General features: G+C 39.2%; 1 protein-coding gene across 1 annotated transcript in view; it reads left to right on the top strand.

The window, feature by feature from the left end:
* LOC115226339 (mitogen-activated protein kinase kinase kinase 5) overlaps positions 1-22417 on the top strand; it is a 315276-nt gene that overhangs the window by 55833 nt on the left and 237026 nt on the right. The window contains exons 12-13 of the mRNA XM_029797343.2: positions 383-438; positions 695-739. Coding sequence (XP_029653203.1) covers positions 383-438; positions 695-739 — 101 coding nt within the window. The remainder of the gene's footprint in view (positions 1-382; positions 439-694; positions 740-22417) is intronic.

The following is a 22417-nucleotide window of genomic DNA, read 5'->3' as shown; positions in this document are numbered from 1 at the left end:
TTGTACATATCTATCATTGAGATGGTCTTGTAGAATTAACCTTCCAGTGAAATGAATCTACCATAGATTTGATTAACTCATTATAGCCATTTCAGTTCTTTTATTGCTATAAAAGACTTGAAATTCATATCACAATCAGATTTTCCTATTTCTAAAATTTGATGCTATGTAGCTGTGTAAAAAACTAATATTTGTTCTCAGGTATATAATACTTTAGTTACTCCCATTTTGATGTTTTATGAACCAGCACTTTTTTAAGTTGATGTTAGTTGTATCTTTTGGTATTGTTTCTCTTTACAATGCATGTACATATGTACCTGTGTATGTATTTGTTGTAATAAGATCTCCACTTCATTAATTTCTTTCTTAATTTCTCCATTAGGACATCTAAGAAAAAAAAATCAGCTTCGGAGATTGACTATAACCGCAGTACATCAGGTAAAATGAATATTTTATTTTTATCTTCTTTATCATCATCTTTGCCATTCCTGTTATTATTTGTAACATTAAATAGTTTTCCTGCTTTTGTGTTTCTGTTATTTTCTGTTAAAACATTGTTTATTTGTGTTGAAGCATTTAGAATGAATAATTAAAAAAACTTCCCAAAGCAAAACAACAAAATCAAACCCAAATAATAAGGCAAAGTAACAGCAGTAATTTTAAAGTTTCTTTCTTCTTTTTCTTTCGTTTGTAGTCTTGGGTATAAGTAGGGTGAGGTCATTAGATTCTGCCCATGAAGGTAAGAAATCTTCAGCATGACATATATGGTATATCCAAAATATCTTGGAATCTATCTAAATCCATTCCTTGGAATCTCTGTAAATCCATTCCTTGGAATCTCTGTAAATCCATTCCTTGGAATCTCTGTAAATCCATTCTTGTCATTAATACTTAGCATGATTGATTTCAATTTTCTTTGTCTTTTTCTAAATATTTTTCTTCTAAGCAGCTAAATGTTTTCTCTATTACATTCCTGTCATGTTCAGTAAAGCTGCTTCCTCATTTATAAATTGTACATAAATATCAATATTATTATCTATGTGATTATCATAGCTATGAATTCCATTATTATCAACAATACCATCATGATATATTTATCATAACTATTGCTATCCTTTACATTATTATTACTACTTTTAATCCCAGCATAATTATTATCATCAACTCCATCCTCATAAATGGTGTCATCTAAATTATCATAACTATTACATTCATTATAAACACCTGCATCATTAACAACTTTGCTAACATTGTCACTATCATCACATTCATAATCTTCATTCTTATAACAATTGTCATTATTGTACCTTCATCAAAATATTTAGCAGTATACATTGGATAGAATATCTGCTAGGTTTGTTAAGGAGGGCCATGAATTTTTTGAGTTTAAGATATGTTCTTCTATCCTCTCTTTCACACTCAACTGTGGGTGGGGCATTGAGTTATTTAGACCTTTCTTTAAATGTTTTGTTGTGTTTATGCAAGCATTTTAAGGCCTGCTCAAGTCTGGTAATAAGTAATTTGTTTCTTGATGTACATATTTGGTATAATTCTTCTATACATTGATCACATCTACTCCCCTAACATATAACTGTACTGATTATTTCCCACTCTGTAGTATAGCTATGGTTCTTGTCTTTAATTGACCAGATTAGTTTGTTTAGGCTTGTACTTTTCATCTTATTTCTATCCCTAAATGAACTGCTTCTTCCATTCTTTTAATTCCATTGTATACATATTTACATCTATCTATATATCTATCTCTCTTGAAATTGTGTGAGCTGGCCCCCATATAGGAGTATGTCCTTCTCTTGGAAGTGATTTTGCATCTATAGACCAGGTTCTTCATCAAACATCTTGAGTCTAACATGCATATGGCATCCCAGGCACAGTTAATTCCTTGTTTCTATTATTTATTGTGTTATGACTCCTGCTAGATGTCTCTGCTGTCCTCATTTCTATCAGTCTAATATTTTTCCCCAGCTTTCTATGCATAGGTGTTTGTGTGCTGTTATTTGTAGCAATTCACACGCCCTTTCTTGGGGTATCAGTTTGTGTTTTCCCTTTTACTACTGATTCTCAGATTATTACCCTACTCACTGTAGTGTGTGTTATTTTGATGTTAGTATTCTGGTCCCTTCTGTTATTAACTGTTTGTAACCTTTCATCCAGATTAGTATTATCAATATTTCCTTTGATGGGTTCTTGTCTAGTCTACTATTCTCACTGGTCCTTTGGAAGTGGGATATTGTTCTCACATTGTGTGCAGCTATGAATTTGTGCTAGGTTATGGCGAGTGGAAAAGATGAGTCAGACATTGGGCATGAAGAAACTACCAAAAATGGTGCCAGGTTGCATCTGCAACTGCTCATAATTTGTGCAGTAGAAACACATATAGGTTGTAATGACCATAAAAGTATAGTGTATAAAATTGTGAAATAAGAGGAAATAAATTTTGAGGATGAACAACTCTCCATATTCAATATCATTATAATTATTACTAATATATATATATGTATGTATAGACACAGGCATGCCTGAGTGGTAAGAAGCTTGCTTCCCAATCACATGGTTCCAGGTTCAGTTCCACTGTATGCCACCTTGGGGAAGTGTATTTTACTATAGCTTGGGTTGACCAAGGCCTTGTGAGTGGATTTGGTAGACGTATATATATATATATATGTTTGTGTTTACCCCACACCATTGCTTGACATCTGATGCTGGTGTGCTTATGTCTCCCATAACTTAGTGGTTTGGCGAAAGAACCCAATAGAATAAGTACTAAGCTTATAAAGAATAAATCTTGGCATCGATTTCTTTGACTAAAGCACTTCAGGGAGATGCCTGCATGCATACATGCATACATATACATAACATGCATATATATACATATATATATAGTTATATATATAATTCAACAATCTTGTTTTAAAAAGAAATTCATGACTTATCTAAGAAAATCTGTAATTATATATATATTATATAATATCATCATCATCTTCATCATCGTTTAACGTCCGTTCTCCATGCTAGCATGGGTTGGATGGTTCGACTGGGGTTCTGGGAAGCCAGAAGGCTGCACCAGGCTCCAGTCTGATCTGGCAGTGTTTCTACAGCTGGATGCCCTTCCTAATGCCAACACTCCATGAGTGTAGTGGGTGTTTTTTACATGCCACCTGCACAGGTGCCAGGCGAGGCTGGTAAAGGCCACAATCGGATTGGTACATTTTACGTGCCACCGGCATGGAAGCCACTCAAGGTGGCGCTGGCATCGGCCACAATTCGGATGGTGCTTTTTCTGTGCCACCGGCACGGAAGCCAGTCAAGGCTGCGCTGGCATCGGCCACGATTCGGATGGTGCTTTTTACGTGCCACCGGCACGGAAGCCAGTCAAGGCTGCGCTGGCATTGTCCACGATTCGGATAGTGCTTTTTACGTGCCACCGGCACGGAAGCCAGTCTAGGCAGCGCTGGCATCGGTCACGTTCAGATGGTGCTTTTACGTGCCACCGTCTCAGGGATCACAACTGCAGTTTCCATTGATTTTGATGTTGGGATCTCCCCAAGCACAGGGTAAAATGGTGTTTCTTCACTTGCCACCTGCACAGGAGTCAGTCCAGCGGTCCTGGCAACTGCTGGGTGTCAGTCATAGGATTGGTTCAACTTTGATTCCGATTTCACTTGCCCCAACAGGTCTTCGCAAGCAGAGTTTAGTGTCCAATGTAGGGAGGGTGGCATGGGTGCCTGTCATCAGATGAGGTTCGATTTCGACTTCGCTTGCCTCCACAGGTCTTTGTGTGTCCAACAGAGGAAAGACATGCATAAGTGGGCTGGACTCACTTGAACTGCCGGTCTATATATATATATATATATATATATATATATATATATATATATATATATATTATATATATTATATATAATAAGGAGGGAATAATATGCCCAATACATAAAGGGGGAAGTAGAGCAGATGCCAAAAACTATAGGCCTATCTCTCTGACTTCACACATCACCAAAGTCATGGAACGGATAGTCAGAGGGAAACTAATCGCATTCCTTGAGGAAAATAACTTCCTGACTGATACTCAGCATGGTTTTCAACCAGGTAGGAGCTGCCTGACCCAGCTCTTACAACATTTTGACTGGCTGTTGAGGCAGTTACTCAACAAATCAAATGTGGACGTAATCTACCTCGATTTTGCAAAAGCTTTTGACAAGGTGGATCATGGTATGATATGCCACAAACTGTGTAACCTTGGCATAGCTGGAAAACTTGGAGTGTGGTTACATGGCTTCCTGAAAGATAGGATTCAGGCAGTAGTGGTTAGTGGAGCCACCTCTATGAACACACAAATAGTGAGTGGTGTTCCGCAGGGCACTGTCTTGGGACCACTGCTTTTCATAGTGGCCCTCTCAGATATGCTCTCAAATGCCTGGATAGCCACTCTGGCAAGCTATGCAGATGATATGAAAGTCTCACAGAAAATTCAAAACCCCAGCAATGTTGCACACCTGCAGCAGGAGTTGGACTCAATCTACAGATGGGCTGAGGATAATAATATGCAGTTTAATGCTGAATAATTCTAGGTCCTGCGCTACCAGCATGTAAAACTGAATATTAAACTTACAGGATACACCGGTCCACAGGGAATTTCAATCTCAGAGCCTAAGTCTGTGAGGGACCTGGGTATCGACATGAGTGAGGATACCTCTTTCCAAGTGCACATTACCAGGATGGTGACAAAGTGCAGACGACTGGCTGGATGGATCCTAAGAACATTCAGAACCAGAGATAAGGAAACCATGATGGTCCTCTGGCGGACATTCGTCCTCAGCCGCCTGGATTACTGCTCACAGCTATGGTCACCCACCAGTGTGAAATTAGCAGCGGACCTTGAAGCAATCCAGAGAAGATACACAAAGAAGATCATCTCTTTGCAACAGCTCAGCTACTGGAAAGGTTGAAACAGATAAGACCCTACTCCCTGGAGAGAAGACAGGAGAGGTATGCAGTAATATATATCTGGAAGACCCTGAAAGGAAATGTGCCAAATTTTGGCATTGTAAGCTACACCAATGCTAGAACAGGACGACACTGCATAGTGCCAAAGATCCCAGCAATGCCATCACGCTTCAGGACCAGCTTCTGCAACAGCCTGGGTTTCAAGGGCCCACAGCTTTTTAATATTTTCCCAAAGAGTCTGAGGAACTTGCACAAAGTAGATGTAGCGGTTTTTAAATCAAAGCTGGACATCTTCCTGTCGAGAGTCCCAGATGAACCTACCTCACGACAAGAGGTGCAAATGAGAGTAGCTATATGAAACTCCATTCTTCACCAAGTGCCACATATGAGAGGAGGTTCTTCGTAATAACAGTGTAGCACAAAACGGCAGTGCATCAGCATGGCCGCAGCTCTGAGCTGAAACAAGAAGAAAAAAAAAATTTATTTATATATATATATATATATATATATGTATATATATATATATATATATATATATATCACTTGAAGAGAGTGACTTGCTGACTGACACCCGCATGGATTTCGACCAGGTAAAGCTGCCTAACACAGCTCCTGCAATACTATGACTGGGTGTTAAAACAGATAGAGAGCAGGCAGTTGTGTCCAATGGAGCCCCCTCCAAGGAAACACAAATAACAAGCGGTGTTCCACAGGGCAATGTCTTGGGGCCTGCTGTTCATAGTGGCCCTTATCTTATATATATATATATATATATATATACACACACACAGATATATATATATATATATATATATATATATATATATATATATATATTATTATTATTATTATTATTATTACTATTTTCAGCTTCGCCTCGTATTGCATATTATTTCTCCATACAGGGGTTTTTTTCAATGGCGGCCCATTTTCGCGGGGTTCCACTATTCCCGTCTCTCTCTCCCTCTTTTACGTTGTCTGCCATCCCCCCTCTTCCTTTCCCCCCTTCCATTGCTAAGAGCATTTTTAAGCCAGCCCGTCAAGTTCAACCTTCGCATATTCCCGTGTAAGGCCGAAGAACGAAATGTTCCCAAGATAAGAGAGTCTTTCTAATCTAATGTTGTGGTTGAGCTGTTTATTATTATTACTATTATTATTAGTATTAGTACTGTCCCTTTGATCCTCGGTAGACAGTTTGCTTATTATTATTATTATTACTATTTTCAGCTTCGCCTCGTATTGCATATTATTTCTCCATACAGGGGTTTTTTTCAATGGCGGCCCATTTTCGCGGGGTTCCACTATTCCCTTCCCTCTCTCCCTCTTTTACGTTGTCTGCCATCCCCCCTCTTCCTTTCCCCCCTTCCATTGCTAAGAGCATTTTTAAGCCAGCCCGTCAAGTTCAACCTTCGCATATTTCCGGTGCACCCGCCCTTGCCCACCCCCACCACCAATACCGGATATCTCTATATTTTTGCTCCATCTATACCGGATGTCGCTTCTCCCACCACCATTATAGGTGTCTACTCTTCGAACCCCCCTCTTCAATACGCTATTTCACCATGCATTACCCCTCTCTTGATATCCTACGTTCTACTTGCCTAGAACCTGTCATCATTTCTCTGAACCACCCCTCCCCACTGGTGCTCCCCTATATTTCTGCACCCCCCCCCCACATAAAAAGCACCATCCGAACGTGGCCGATGCCAGACCCCTCTGGCACCTGTGCAGGTGGCACGTAAAAAACACCCACTACACTCGCGGAGTGGTTGGCGTTAGGAAAGGCATCCAGCTGTAGAAACACTGCCAGACTAGACTGGAGCCTGGGGCAGTCCCTAGCTCCCCAGACCCCGGTCGAAACCGTCCAACCCGTGCTAGCGCGGAAAACGGACGTTAAATGATGGTGATGATGATATATATATATATTATATATATATATATATATAGGCATATCAGTGGCTATGTGGTAAGTAACTTGCTTATGAACTCCATGGTTCCAGGCTCAATCCCATTGTGTGGCACCTTGGGAAAGTGTCTTCTACTATAGCCTCAGCATGACAGAAACCTTGTGAGTGGATTTGGTAGACAGAAACTGAAAGAAGCCCGTCGTATATATGTGTATATGTATGTGTGTGTATATGTTTGTGTGTGTGTGGTTGTCCCTCCCCAACATCGCTTGACAACCTATGCTGGTGTGTTTATGTCCCCGTAACTTAGCAGTTTGGCAAAAAGGTCCGATAGAATAAGTACTAGGCTTACAAAGAATAAGTTCTGGGGTCGATTTGCTCGACTAAGGCAGTGCTCCAGCATGGCCACTGTCAAATGACTGAAACAAGTAAAAGAGAGTAATATGTTTCATATATATATAATTTATTATGTATATATGTTATATATATATATATATATATATATATATATATATATATGTGTGGCATCTTGGGCAAGTGTCTTCTGCTATAGCCCCGGGCCAACCAATGCCTTGTGAGTGGATTTGGTAGACAGAAACTGAAAGAAGGCTGTCGTATATATGTATATATATATATATATGTGTGCGTGTGTGTGTTTGTGTGTCTGTGTCTGTCCCCCTAGCATTGCTTGACAACCGATGCTGGTGTGTTTACATCCCCGTCACCTAGCGGTTCAGCAAAAGAGACCGATAGAATAAGTACTGGGCTTACAAAGAATAAGTCCTGTGGTCGATTTGATCGACTAAAAGGCGGTGCTCCAGCCTGGCCGCAGTCAAATGACTGAAACAAGTAAAAGAGTAAAAAAGAGTAAACGAGTATATATATATATATTTATTATGTATATGTGTTATATATATATTATATATATATATATATATATATATATATATATATTATATATATATGTGTTATATATCATTTATTATATATGTATTTTATATATGTATGTAATTTAGAGAAAAACCACTATTAAACAATTCAATAACGAAAGATGTTATTCACACCATATAGAAAACGTATACTAGTAAATAGTAATAAAAAGACTATGCACGTTTCATTGCTATATTTTCAAATAGATAATAATAATAAAACCAGTTTGATTCAACATTAAATCAAACTAAAAATTAATTCTATTTAAAAATATAGTCACTCATCAGGTGTAAGATAGTAAATAATTAAAAAAATGATAATAAAATAAATGTACTTTTCTTAACTTATACTAATTATGAAATAAATATATTTAAAAATACATATTAACTATAAATAGTCGAAAAGCATTTAACAATATTTATTAAAATAAAAATATAACTTATCTTGTCGAAGGATTTTCATTAACTAACAATTTAAGCGTAAAACGTCTAACTTACCGTTTATGGGAAATATAAGAAATATATCATGTGAAACTATGGCATAAATAAAAATTATAGAATAAATAGATAGAAATATGTATTTTAGCTATTAAAATTACAAATGTATTTTAGCTGTAAGAATAAGGAAAAAATTAACTTTAATATACTAATAACTGGAAAAATTGTAAAGTCTAAATAATTTAAATACTAAATACGTGAAATACATAATATAATAAACATAAATTAAGCTAAAATTCTATAATTTAATCTATTTTCATTAATTTATTTATTTTATAAACATCTAATTTTCAACTTCTTCTAATTATGTAGTATACACTATATAATCTCGTGCTAATTTATACACATTTTACTACTACAAAATTAGCTAAACTTATTATGTAAGTAATTTAATTTATGTTTACATTTAATTTTTCTTTTGTCGAGGGAATTAACTAAAATTTTATTATTAGTTAATAATATCTCCTTAAATTCGTTAGTACATAATAAACAAAGATTACTACCTATTCGATATGATTTTGCCTTACAAACTATCTCCCAATTTAAATTCTACTTAATATTTTTAGATTATGTATATTTATGTATATAATATATATTATATATATATTGGAGGCACTTTGTCAGTTGCTATGATGAGGGTACCAGATGATCCAATCAACATAACAGTCTGCTCATGAAATTAATGTGCAAGTGCTGAGCTGTCCAAAGATATGTGTACTCTTAATGTAGTTAATAGGGAGAATGAGCACGACACAGAGTGTGATGAGGCTGGCCTTTTGAAATACAGGTACAACAGAAACAGAATGAAAGAGTGAGAGAAAGTTATGGTGAAGGAGTATGGCAGGGTTGCCACCACCCACTACCAGATCCTCATAGAGTTTTATGTGTTTTCGCTCAGTAAACACTCACAACTCCAGTCTGGGAATCAAAACCGTGAATTTACGACAGTAGGTCCACTCCCCTCACAACTGGGCCATTGCATGTCAACAATTTTTATATATATATATGATGATGATGATGATGATGATAATATATGTATATAACATATCTAGTATATAAATCCCGTTCTGTCTGTCTGTCTGTGCACTTATAACTCGAGTATTGTTCATCTGATTGCGCTGAAGTATTAAACATGGATACATGAGAGTGCGGGGTATTCTGTAATCTCAAAAGATTTTCAAAATTGTCAATTTCAAAGTGAGAATTGCTATTTTTATTATCTTTTTGTCCTATTTCTTCATTCAAAGCAACAAGTTGCTCAGACAGCCAGCACATACCATTTCACTGGCAACAAGCAGATTACAGGATGACAGTCAACCAAAACCGTTGCTATGCTGTATCTCTTCTTTCTGCTCTCTATCTCCCTCTCTGTCCCCATCTCTCTATATGTAGAAGGCTCAATACGATTATCTAAATTAAAGCAACAGTCATCAAATGCAAAAAGTCAAAGAACTGTTTATATATTCGTAATTACATACATAAGACAATAGGGTGTCTTGAAGGAGATTTGGCTGCTATTTCTACCAGATCTAGCTATTATGTAGAGGGCTCACTTATTGGCTCATACATACATATATACATACATAAGACAGTAATGTGTGATTTGAGGGAGATTTGGCTCTTATTCCTACCAGGTTTGGCTACCATGTAGAGGTCTCCCTCATTGGCTCATCAATATCTATAAAGATGAAATACGGAAAGCTTGTTTGTCTCATTTTGGGATTGGAGCAGGTTAAGGGGCACTAAATGGGTCGGATTGGCTCCAAAATTTACAGGGACATGTAAAAAGAGGGGAGGAAGTGAGTGGACTAGGTTAGAAACCCCTATCTAAAAAGCTGTGGTTACTAGGGTAAGAAAAGTCACACTTTGACATGTGTTTGTCATTTCTCCCTTTCACATATCAGCCTGTCTTCCTCCAGCTTCTCTTTCCTTCCTTCCCATTACTTTCTCTCTATAATGACATTTGACAGCTTCGCCGTCTCTCTGTCACTCTTTCCCCTACCACCTCTCTTACTGTACGTCTGTCTGTATCTATAGAGAGAAAGCATTGACAGCCGCAAAAGTTTAAATATTCCCACCACAGGTCTTTTAGAATCGTGAATTATTATCGCCCACTACCATTGCACAATCATAAAAGATAGTATTAATCAGATATATTGTGTTAATTTATATATATGTGTGTGTATATAAATATATATATAATGTGTATACATATATATTTATGTGTGTATATATATAAAGTGTATATATTTATATATATGTTTGTTTATATATATATATGTGTGTAGACATGTATATATAATGCGTATATATGTACATATTTTATGCATATGTATATATATATATATATACAGGGGATTATATATATATCATCATCATCATCATCATCATCGTTTAACGTCCGCTTTCCATGCTAGCATGGGTTGGACGGTTCAACTGGGGTCTGGCAAGCCCGAAGGCTGCACCAGGCCAGTCAGATCTGGCAGTGTTACTACAGCTGGATGCCCTTCCTAACGCCAACCACTCCGAGAGTGTAGTGGGTGATTTTATGTGCCACCAACACAGGTGCCAGACGAGGCTGGCAGACGGCCACGCTCGGATGGTGTTTTTTATGTGCCACCGACACAGGTGCCAGACGAGGCTGGCTGACGGCCACGCTCGGATGGTGTTTTCTTATGTGTCACCGACACAGGTGCCAGACGGGGCTGGCGGACGGCCACGCTCGGATGGTGTTTGTTACGTGCCCTCAGCACGGAGGCCAGTCGTTGCGGTACTGGCTACGATCACGTTCGGATGGTTTTCTTATGTGCCACCGGCACTGGTACCACAAGGATACAAATTCCATTGATGTTCATCTATTTTGATTTGGTTCGATTTGATTTGATTTGATTCGATTCGATTCGATTCTCACTTGCCTCAACAGGTCTTCACAAGTGTCACAAGAAGGAAGGTATGCACAGGTGGACTGACTACGTCCCAGGTAGGGGCCATGGATTATGGCTTCACTAGTCTTGCCGGGTCTTCTCACGCACAGCATACTTCCATAGGTCTCGGTCTCTAGTCATTTCCATGGTGAGACCTAACGTCCGAAGGTCGTGCTTCACCACTTCGTCCCAGGTTTTCCTGGGTCTACCTCTTCCACGGGTTCCCTCAACTGCTAGGGATTGGCACTTTCTCACACACCTATCTTTATCCATTCTCGCCACATGACCATACCAGCGCAATCGTCTCTCTTGCACACAACAACTGATGCTTCTTAGGTACAACATTTCTCTCAAGGTACTAACGCTCTGTCGAGTATGTACACTGACATTACACATCCATCGGAGCATACTGGCTTCGTTCCTCACAAGCTTACGCATGTCCTCAGCAGTCACGGCCCATGTTTCACTGCCATGTAGCATAGCTGTTCGTACACATGCATCATACAGTCTGCCTTTTACTCTGAGCGAGAGGCCTTTAGTCACCAGCAGAGGTAAGAGCTCCCTAAACTTTGCCCAGGCTATTCTTATTCTAGCAGTTACACTTTCAGCGCACCCGCCCCCACTACTGACTTGGTCACCTAGATAGCGGAAGCTATCAACTACTTCTAGTTTTTCCCCCCGGAAAGTGACGGAAGTTGTTTTCTGCAGATTTTCGGAGGTCAATGCTCCAGAGCATCTGCCACATACAAAAACTATCTTCCCAGTTAGCCTACCTTTGACATTGCTGCACCTCTTATGTGTCCATAGCTTACACTGGGTACATCTTATAGAGTTTCTACCTACACCTTTTCTACAGATCGAGCAGGGCCATCTTCCTGAGGATATTTGTGGATTTTCTAACTTTCTACTTATTAGTACTTTGGTTTTAGCTAGTTGACTCTAAGGCCCCTCGATTCTAAACCCTCCTTCCACACCTGGAACTTCTCCTCCAGTTCTGATAGTGACTCAGCGATTAGAGCGAGGTCGTCAGCATAGAGGAGCTCCCAGGGGCAACCTGTCTTGAATTCCTCCACAATTGCCTGGAGGACTATGATAAATAGGAGGGGGCTGAGTACTGAACCCTGGTGGACCCCAACCTCTACCTTGAATTCTTCTGTGTACACGCTGCCAACTCTAACCTTACTTACGGCATCTCTGTACATGGCTTGCACAGCCCTCACCAGCCATTCATCTATCCCTAGTTTCCTCATTGACCACCAGATGAGGGAACGGGGGACCCTATCAAAGGCTTTCTCCATGTCAACGAAAGCCAGGTACAGGGGCTTATCTTTGGCTAGGTATTTCTCCTGCAGCTGCCTTACCAGGAATATAGCATCAGTGGTGCTTTTCCCTGGGACAAACCCAAACTGCATCTCATCTAAACTAACTATCTCTCTAATTAGTTGGGCTATGACCCTCTCCGTAACCTTCATTACCTGATCCAACAGCTTGATACCTCTGTAATTATTTGTATCCAGGGCATCACCTTTACCTTTGTAGCAGTTGACTAGTATGCTGCTACACCAGTCATTGGGTATGACTCCTTCGTGTATCACCTGGTTGACTATACGGGTGACTAGGTTATAGCCGACACTGCCAGATATTTATATATATATATATATATATATATATATATATATATATATAATATATATATATATATATATATATATATATATATATACATAATGTGTGCATATGTGGTTGGATTGAGCTGAAAATATGCACACCTATGTTAAAAGTGCTAGCAAGTTTGCATGGCAACTTTGAGTTTGCTCATTTGAAAGGCATGGCCTCTAGGGCAAAATTGCTCATCTTTTAAAATGTGGCCCACGTAGACCCAATTGAAATCGGGTTATAATACCAAACAAGTAAAATAATAATAAACTATTTTAATCGCAAGCAAGGCCGGATATATTCGTCTAATCTATAAAATGAAGAAGGCGAATGTTGATACAAATTGGATTTTTATGTAAAAAGGGGTCTAAATGGGTCTGGAAGGAGATTAAAATTTACAGGAGGGGGAGGTGAGAAATTGATTGGGAGACGTTTTGGGGTGCCACAGTGGTTGCTTTGGTGTGAAAACGGGGATTTTATTGATTTTTGGGGACACTTGGTGGTCTAGATTGGACACCTTTTGCCCGATTTCAATCAAATTTTCATCATGGTAAAGTGGAAGCGGATTTGTAATTTAAGCGCAGAAATCTAATTTTTTTTTATAAATGGGAGAGAGACAGATAGATAGAGAGTAAGAGAAAGCGAGGGAGAGTCTGAGAGAAAGGAAGAGTAAGAGAGTGGGAAAAGGAGAGAGAAACAAATAGGGAGAATGTGGTGATAAGAAACAGAAAGGAAGCAACAGAAAGTGACAACCACACCCTCACCCACGCGTAGAGTGGGTCACCTTAAGCTAGTCAATATCTATGAAGCTGAAATGCGAAAAAGTTGTTTGATTTCTTGGTTATTTGTTTCATTTTGGGATGGCAGCAGTTTAAAGGGCGGAAGATGGGGTCGGATGGGCACCAAAATTTACACTGGCGGGTAAAATGGGGTGGGCAATGGTGTGAGGAGGGTCAAAAGTCGCTCAGGGCTACTGTTTGGTTGCCATGCTGAGGAATATGGGAAAAATTTAGTTTTATGGGATAGACAGGTTATGATGTTCGAATAATGGTGGCGTTTCGTGTTGCTGCAGGGGCTAGAGGCAGTTATCTTTAATCTATAAAATGAAGAAGGCGAATGTTGATACAAATTGGATTTTTATGTAAAATGGGGTCTAAATGGGCTGGAGGGGATTAAAATTTACAAGAGGGGGGTAACTTGAGGTGAGAAATTGATTGGGAGACATTTTGGGGGCGTTACAGTGGTTGCTTTGCTGTGAAAATGGGTATGTTATTGATTTTTGGGGACACTTGGGGATCTAGATTGGACATCTTTTGCCTGATTTCAATCAAATTTTCAACATGGTAAAGTGGAAGCGGATTTGTAATATAAGTGTGGAAAATGGGCTCAAAATTTTGAAAACTAAGGCAAGATTTTTGAAGTTAAAAAAAATTTCTCATTTTTACATATTTTTGCCTTTTATACTTTATTGTTTACAGTTTTCATTTTTTCTGAAAGAAATTTACAGCTGCATGTAGCCTGTGTTTAGAGCTTTCATTTGCATGGTCAGTTGTTGAAAAATTCCCAAAATAAGTACTAAATTTAACAAATCTTTTTTTCCTTATTTTTAATCGCTCAATTAGTGGCATGTACAAAAGGCAAATGTGCTTTCCGTTGTCACTGCCTAATATTTATGATTGATCTTTCAAAATATTTTCTTTCTCATCTTACTCAAGATCTTTTGTTTTTTATAAATGAGAGAGAAATAGATAGATAGTGAAAGATAGAGAGGGATAGTCCGAGAGAAAGCAAGAGTAGGAGAGTAGGAAAGAGAGAGAGAAAGGAGAGAGAAACAAGGAGGGAGAATGTAGCGATAAGAAACAGAAAGTAACAACCACACTCTCACCCACGCAAAGAGCAGGTCACCTTAAGCTAGTTATACATATATATATATATATATATATATATATATATATATATATATATATGTGTATGTATATATATATATATATATATATATGTATGTATGTATGTATGTATGTATGTATGTATATATATGATATATATAATGTATACATATATCTATAGTGTCAGGTCACTTTCGAGTGCTACTGGTAACATGTAACCCAGTACAACCTGTTGCATGGTCGGGTCCTCGGCGACTAAATCGGCAACCCCACCAAGCTTGCTTGGTGAGGAGGATGAAAAACAAAAACCCGTCAAAAGGCGGAGGACCTCTTGAGAGTCAGCGGCCATCCAATAAATGTTAGCACAGGTACACAGAAATTCTGGGATGGTGTCCGGCATGCTGAAAGACCACTGGAAGTGAGGCACCACTCAGCTTTTGTTAAACCATATCTCTAGGAGAAGGCCACTCTGATATAAAACCAGATATGCAGGGAATGGCATTGGACATTTTGGGAATCTTTGGTTTGTGCTAGAGATCACGGCGCTCCCACATCCCTGAGCCTGCGACTCATATTGGCACCAGACATCTTGCTCCGGCTTGTCTCTAGATAATGCCAATAAAGTGGAGAGGGTCTATGAGGTGTTGTGCAAGCCTTATTGGACCTAAAACTCTGCACAGACTTTGCCGACCTCTGCTCGATATGTGCATTTTTTTTCTTCTATATATATATATATTTTATCTTATTTTTAGTATATATTTTCTTCATTTTCCGTATATATTTTAATTTTTTTTTATTCGGAAGTCCTGCGGTGATGGGAAGGTGGTGAAGCATGCAGACCTGACGGGTTGGAAGCATGTAGTCAGCGACCTGCATGAAGGCGGCCCATGCTAGATATAAAGTCGTCTCCTTGTTGCCCAAGACAGCGGTAGGATTCGGTTGCTGCATGGGTGTCTGAGCAGCTCCATTTGGAGAGGGCACTGTTCACCCGGAGACCGGGGAGGTTCTAGAAAAGGTGAACCAAAAATTGTCTGTCTTTCCATATCTGGTCAGTTGAGTGTGACCAACGAATGTCCACCCTGCACTTGAAAAACAAAGAGTCTTTTATCTATAAAATCTGGACAGAACTTAAACATTTCATGTTGGAACGTGCGCACTCTGTTGAACAACAAGAGTGATTGCAGGCCTGAAAGATGCACTGCACTTGTTGCTCGTGTGCTGAACCATTATAAAATTGATATAGCTGCACTCTCAGAGACTCGTATAGAAGGTGATGGTCAGCTTGAGGAGGTAGGAGGTGGATACACCTTTTTTTGGAAAGGAAGGCAGAAGGAGGAGCACAGAGAGGCTGGTGTTGGTTTTGCAGTCCGATCTGATATCCTTAAGAAGTTGGAAGAGCTCCCTGTTCCTATAAATGAAAGTATAATGACGCTACGGTCGCACTTGAAAGGTAAGCGGTATGCTACTCTAATAAGTGCCTATGCTCCTACTTTGACTAGCTGTGATGAAGATAAAACAATCTTTTATACCCAACTGAGAGCCATACTTAGAAAAATCCCCAATTCTGATAAAGTCATTCTACTGGGGGATTTTAATGCCAGGGTTGGAACAGACTGGTAAACATGGAACTCTCTAGGATGTTTTGGAGTAGGGAAAATGAATAGCAATGGTCTCATGCTACTGGAGCTTTGCGAAGAACATGGACTTTACATTGCAAGCACTCATTTTGTAAAATCACTACTGAAGCGATCTCTCAGGAAGATGCAGAACACTTGGTGGGGGGATCTTGCTCATGATGTTCAGGCTACTGCTGATGCAAATGACAGCAAGAAGCTTTACCATCTTATGAAGTGAGCTTATGGACCTAAGAGCTCCACATCAGCTCCTTTGCTTTCCAAGGAATCTTCCACTCTGTTTACTAAATCAACAGAAATTACAGGTCGCTGGATCGAACACTTCTCTGAACTCCTAAACCATGAGTCAGTTGTGAATGAGACAGTGATTGATACTATGCAACAAAGACCTATCATTGGCTCCTTAGACTCCCCGCCCTCAATAGATGAAGTAATGACATCAATAAGTAAATTGAATCTTGGTAGGGCACCTGGAAAGGATGGAATTTGTGCTGAGGTCTTGCGATTTAATGGTAATTACACCACACAGTCCCTTCATGAACTTATTAGTGCAGTCTGGAGGGATGGTGCAATCCCTAAGGACTGGAAGGATGCAATTATTCTTCCTCTATATAAAGGAAAAGCAGCCAGAGCAATGTGTGGTAACTAAAGAGATATTGCTCTATCAGCTGCTGGCAAGGTTCTGGCAAATATTCTTCTTACCTGTCTGAATGGGTGTCTCGTAAATGATGTCCTATCTGAATCTCAATGTGGCTTCCGATCTGGTAGAGGGACAATGGATATTATTTTCACAGCAAGACAGATGCAGGAGAAGTGCTATGAGCAGAATATGGATCTTGTCCAGGTATTCATTGATTTAACAAAGGCCTTCGATACTGTAAATAGGGCCTTTCTATGGAAAATACTTGGCATACTTGGATGTTCGGATCACTCTGTATCTGTAATTAAATCATTTCATGAGGAGATGGAGGCTTGGGTCAATGTTGGTGGTGCCATAGCGGGACCCATTCCTGTAGAGAATGGTGTCAAGAGTGACATCCTTACCCCAACTCTCTTTTCTTTGTACTTTGCTGCTGCTTTTACTCATGCTTTTGCTAAGGTTAGCTCTCTGGGAATATATGTCAGATATCAATCTTCTGGTCACTTCTTTAATCTTCGCCGATTTGCTGCCAATTCAAAGGTTTCCCAGTCTATTATTCGTGACCTCCTTTATGCAGTTGACTGTGACTTAGTCACTCATACAGTGGATGACATGCAAATACTCATGAATTGCATTTCTGCTTCTTCTCAGCATTAGCCTGGACAAGATTGTTGTAATGTTCCAGCCTGCACCAGGAAATCCATATATGGAACCAGCTGTCTTGGTTGAAGGAACAATTCTGAAGGTAGTAGACAAGTTTGTCTACCTGGGCAGCACACGCAGCCGTTGTTGCTCCCTGGATGAGGAAATATCTTTCAGGTTGAAATATCTCTTCAGTCTTGTGTCTGGTCCCAACACGGCATCACAAGGAGAACAAAAGTTGCCGTGTACCGTGCATGTGTACTGACATCGCTCCACTACTCATGTGATACATGGACTCTGTACAAACGTCAGGTAAGGGTCCTTGAACGCTTTCATCAGAGATGTCTCAAACACATTCTCAATGTTAGCTGGACCTCAAAAATTCCAGACACACAGGTCCTGAGAACTGCTGATATCTTGAGTATTGGGGCGATGGTGCACAAGCACCGGTTACGTTGGACTGGATACCTTATAAGAATGAAGGATAGCAGGATTCCTAAGCAGATGCTCTATGGAGAACATGTGAATGGAAGGAGACTCCAGCAGAAACCAAGGCTGCGATTTAAGGACTGTGTCAAGTCCTCATTAAAGGCCTGTGATATGCAGGACACTAACTGGGAGAACAATGCCTGTCATCGCCACAGATGGAGGAAGCAGGTTAAGGAGGGGATCGACACTTTTGAGAGAGCATGTATCCAGCATGAAGAATTTAAATGATCTGCGCGAAAGTGCACGGCTCGTATAGTGAATGGGGAAAGCTTGGTCTGCAATGTTTGCAGCCATGTATGCTTGTCAATAGCAGGGCTCATTAGCTACCAACGGAGCCACAAATGCAAAATATAAGTTAGTCTTAGCATAAACAATGTTCCTGAAGGTCGGCAATGGTCTTCCTCGGTCACGAGTGGACGGCCATCATATATGATACATATAATATATCATAAAAATAAACTGTGCATGAGAAGACCAGGCAGGACAAGTGAGTCCAGCCCACTTATGCATGCCTTTCCTCCCTTGGACACACAAAGACCTGTTGAAGCAAGCGAAGTCGATATCAAACCTCATCCGACGACAGGCACCCATGCCAACCCCCCTTGCGAAGACCTGTTGGGGCAAGTGAAATCGAAATTGAACCAATCCTATGACTGGCACCCGGCAGATGCCAGGACCCCTGGACTGCTGGTACGTAAAAAGCACTATCCGAATCGTGGCCGATGCCAGCGCGGCCTGGCACCTGTGCAGGTGGCACGTAAAAAGCACCCACTACACTCACGGAGTGGTTGGCATTAGGAAGGGCATCCAGCTGTAGAAACATTGCCAGATAAGACTAGAGCCATGTGCAGCCTTCTGGCTTCCCAGATCCCCGGTCGAACCGTCCAACCCATGCTAGCATGGAGAACGGACGTTAAACAATGATGATGATAATGTATACATATATCTAAAATATATATATATTTATATATATATTGGTAAAAACGGTAAGATAACAAAAGAAAGAAAGAGACCTCAATATTATGTAAATAGAGGAAATTTATCTGTAAGATAATTTGTGACAATTATTCAATAGCCAAGATCAAACACTGAGTTTCGGATGCCGAGGTGGAAATCCACAACACCATCTCTTCGGTTATCTGAATATATATATATATATATATATGTGATATATATAATATATACATATATACGATGGTGGTGCCCCAGCATGACCACAGCTCGTGAGCTGAAAGTAGATAAAATAAAAATAAATATATATTTTATAATATATTATTATTAATATCAGGAAATCAGTATTAGAAAATTCTTCACAAAAATATATACGTATGTAAAATAATTGTTGTATTAAAAATATAAATATATGTATGCATGTATTTATGTATATCTATATATATATATATACACACACACACACACATATATCTATATATATATATATATATATATATATATGATATATATATATATATATATATATGATATATATATCATCATCATCATCATCGTTTAACGTCCGTTTTTCGCGCTAGCACGGGTTGGACGGTTTCGACCGGGGTCTGGGGAGCCAGGGGCTGCCCCAGGCTCCAGTCTGGTCTGGCAGTGTTTCTACAGCTGGATGCCCTTCCTAACGCCAACCACTCCACGAGTGTAGTGGGTGCTTTTTACGTGCCACCTGCACAGGTGCCAGAGGGGTCTGGCATCGGCCACGGTCGGTTGGTGCTTTTTATGTGCCACCTGCACAGAAGCCAGTGGGGCGGTGCTGGCATCGGCCACGTTCGGATGGTGCTTTTTATGTGGGGGGGGGGGGCAGAAATATAGGGAAGCACCAGTGGAAGGGGGTGTTCGGAGAAACGATGACAGGTTCTAGACAAGTATTACGTAGGATATCACGAGAGGGGTAATGCATGGTGAAATAGCGTATTGAAGAGGGATGTTCGAAGAGTAGACACCTATAATGGTGGTGGGAGAAGCGACATCCGGTATAGATGGAGCAAAAATATAGAGATATCCGGTATTGGTGGTGGGGGTGGGCAAGGGCGGGTTCACCGCGAATACGCAAAGGTTGATAGACGAGAGAGCGAGGACTTAGACGGGCAAAATAAATAAAGGGACGGTGGAGAAATGGAAGTAGATAAAATAGATAGATAGATAAAAACATGTTTTGAGTGTAGTATGATTGGTCGAGAAGTGAAAATAAGTTTTCAACTTATCTGTACTCAGGATATAGCTGCTAGGTGAATGAGATAGAGCACGTGTGGGGTTGCCTTTTAAGTAAAGTTGACCGGAAGGGGAATTTTTAGACAAGGCGGAAGTGTACTAAAGAAACAAACTTCAAGATGGCGAAGGTTGATAGACGAGAGAGCGAGGATTTGGACAGGCAAAATTAATAAAGGAATACGCAAAGGTTGATAGACGAGAGAGCGAGGACTTAGACGTGCAAAATAAATAAAGGGACGGTGGAGAAATGGAAGTAGATAAAATAGATAGATAGATAAAAACATGTTTTGAGTGTAGTATGATTGGTCGAGAAGTGAAAATAAGTTTTCAACCTATCTGTACTCAGGATATAGCTGCTAGGTGAATGAGATAGAGCATGTGTGGGATTGCCTTTTAAGTAAAGTTGACCGGAAGGGGAATTTTTAGACAAGGCGGAAGTGTACTAAAGAAACAAACTTCAAGATGGCGAAGGTTGATAGACGAGAGAACGAGGATTTGGACAGGCAAAATTAATAAAGGAATACGCAAAGGTTGATAGACGAGAGAGCGAGGACTTAGACGGGCAAAATAAATAAAGGGACGGTGGAGAAATGGAAGTAGATAAAATAGATAGATAGATAAAAACATGTTTTGAGTGTAGTATGATTGGTCGAGAAGTGAAAATAAGTTTTCAACTTATCTGTACTCAGGATATAGCTGCTAGGTGAATGAGATAGAGCACGTGTGGGGTTGCCTTTTAAGTAAAGTTGACCGGAAGGGGAATTTTTAGACAAGGCGGAAGTGTACTAAAGAAACAAACTTCAAGATGGCGAAGGTTGATAGACGAGAGAGCAAGGATTTGGACGGGCAAAATTAATAAAGGAATACGCAAAGGTTGATAGACAAGAGAGCGAGGACTTAGACGGGCAAAATAAATAAAGGGACGGTGGAGAAATGGAAGTAGATAAAATAGATAGATAAATAAAAACATGTTTTGAGTGTATATATATCTTTACGTATAAAAAACTGAGAATGTGTGTCTGTGTGTTTCCCTAAAACTTGAGAACTACACAACCAATTTCATTTAAATTTTACACATGGGGTCCATGTAGTTTCATGGGCAAAAAAAATGTTCAACTTCTTGCCTAGAGCGAGCCCATAACAATATCATATCTTCTCCACTATTTCAGTATTACATGTTAAAAGTGAAACAAAAACATTTCTCTATTTTATGTCAGATACTTTCACTTTAACAATAAAAATAATAATAACAATTGAATTATATGTAGTAAGTAATAATTAAAATCAAACTAAAGTATAATATAATCGTAACATAACAAAAGTAAAAATAGCAATTGGTATAAAATTGCATCATTGACTTGAACTTGAAGAAGTGGTTTCACATGAATGGGAATAGATTAAAAATAAAATTAGTGTGCAGAAATGGAATAGTCCAGATGGATAATAAAAAATTAAATTAAAGAAAAGACTATTGTCTATAAAGTATACAATGTGGAGAAAAAAGAAGATTTGAACACATGGAGGAAAGCACCTTCGCAAAGTGTCTTGGTGCGACTATGAAAGATATCTAATCAGAGGCGGTAAATTCACCACATTACAAGCAAGGTTTGAGTCAACGGAGCATGCAAGGGAGTACTCGACTCGAACTCGCAAAGTGGAAATATTTTATTTTTACCATAAAAATTTAAAATCCCCCCCCCCGGCCCGAAGTAGAAGTAGGCTGGATTGCAGCCACACTTCTATACAAGAGGGAGGACAAGATACAATTGATTGAAATTACAAGAGACGGGCTAACAATTCCAGTCTGTTATATATTTTGAGTATTGTTATCACTAGCAATATCAAGGTATAACTTTGTATTTTGTATTTTATGTGTAGATGTATATATATAGATGTACATGTAATATGTACACATATATATACACATATATACATGCACTAGCACTACGACCCGCAAACGACGGGTCTTTAATACTAGTGATATATATATATATATGATATATATATGTATGATATATATATATATATAT

The sequence above is a fragment of the Octopus sinensis genome, linkage group LG2 (assembly GCF_006345805.1).
Source record: "Octopus sinensis linkage group LG2, ASM634580v1, whole genome shotgun sequence".
NCBI lineage: Eukaryota > Metazoa > Mollusca > Cephalopoda > Octopoda > Octopodidae > Octopus > Octopus sinensis.
This window is presented reverse-complemented; position numbering and strand designations above follow the sequence as displayed.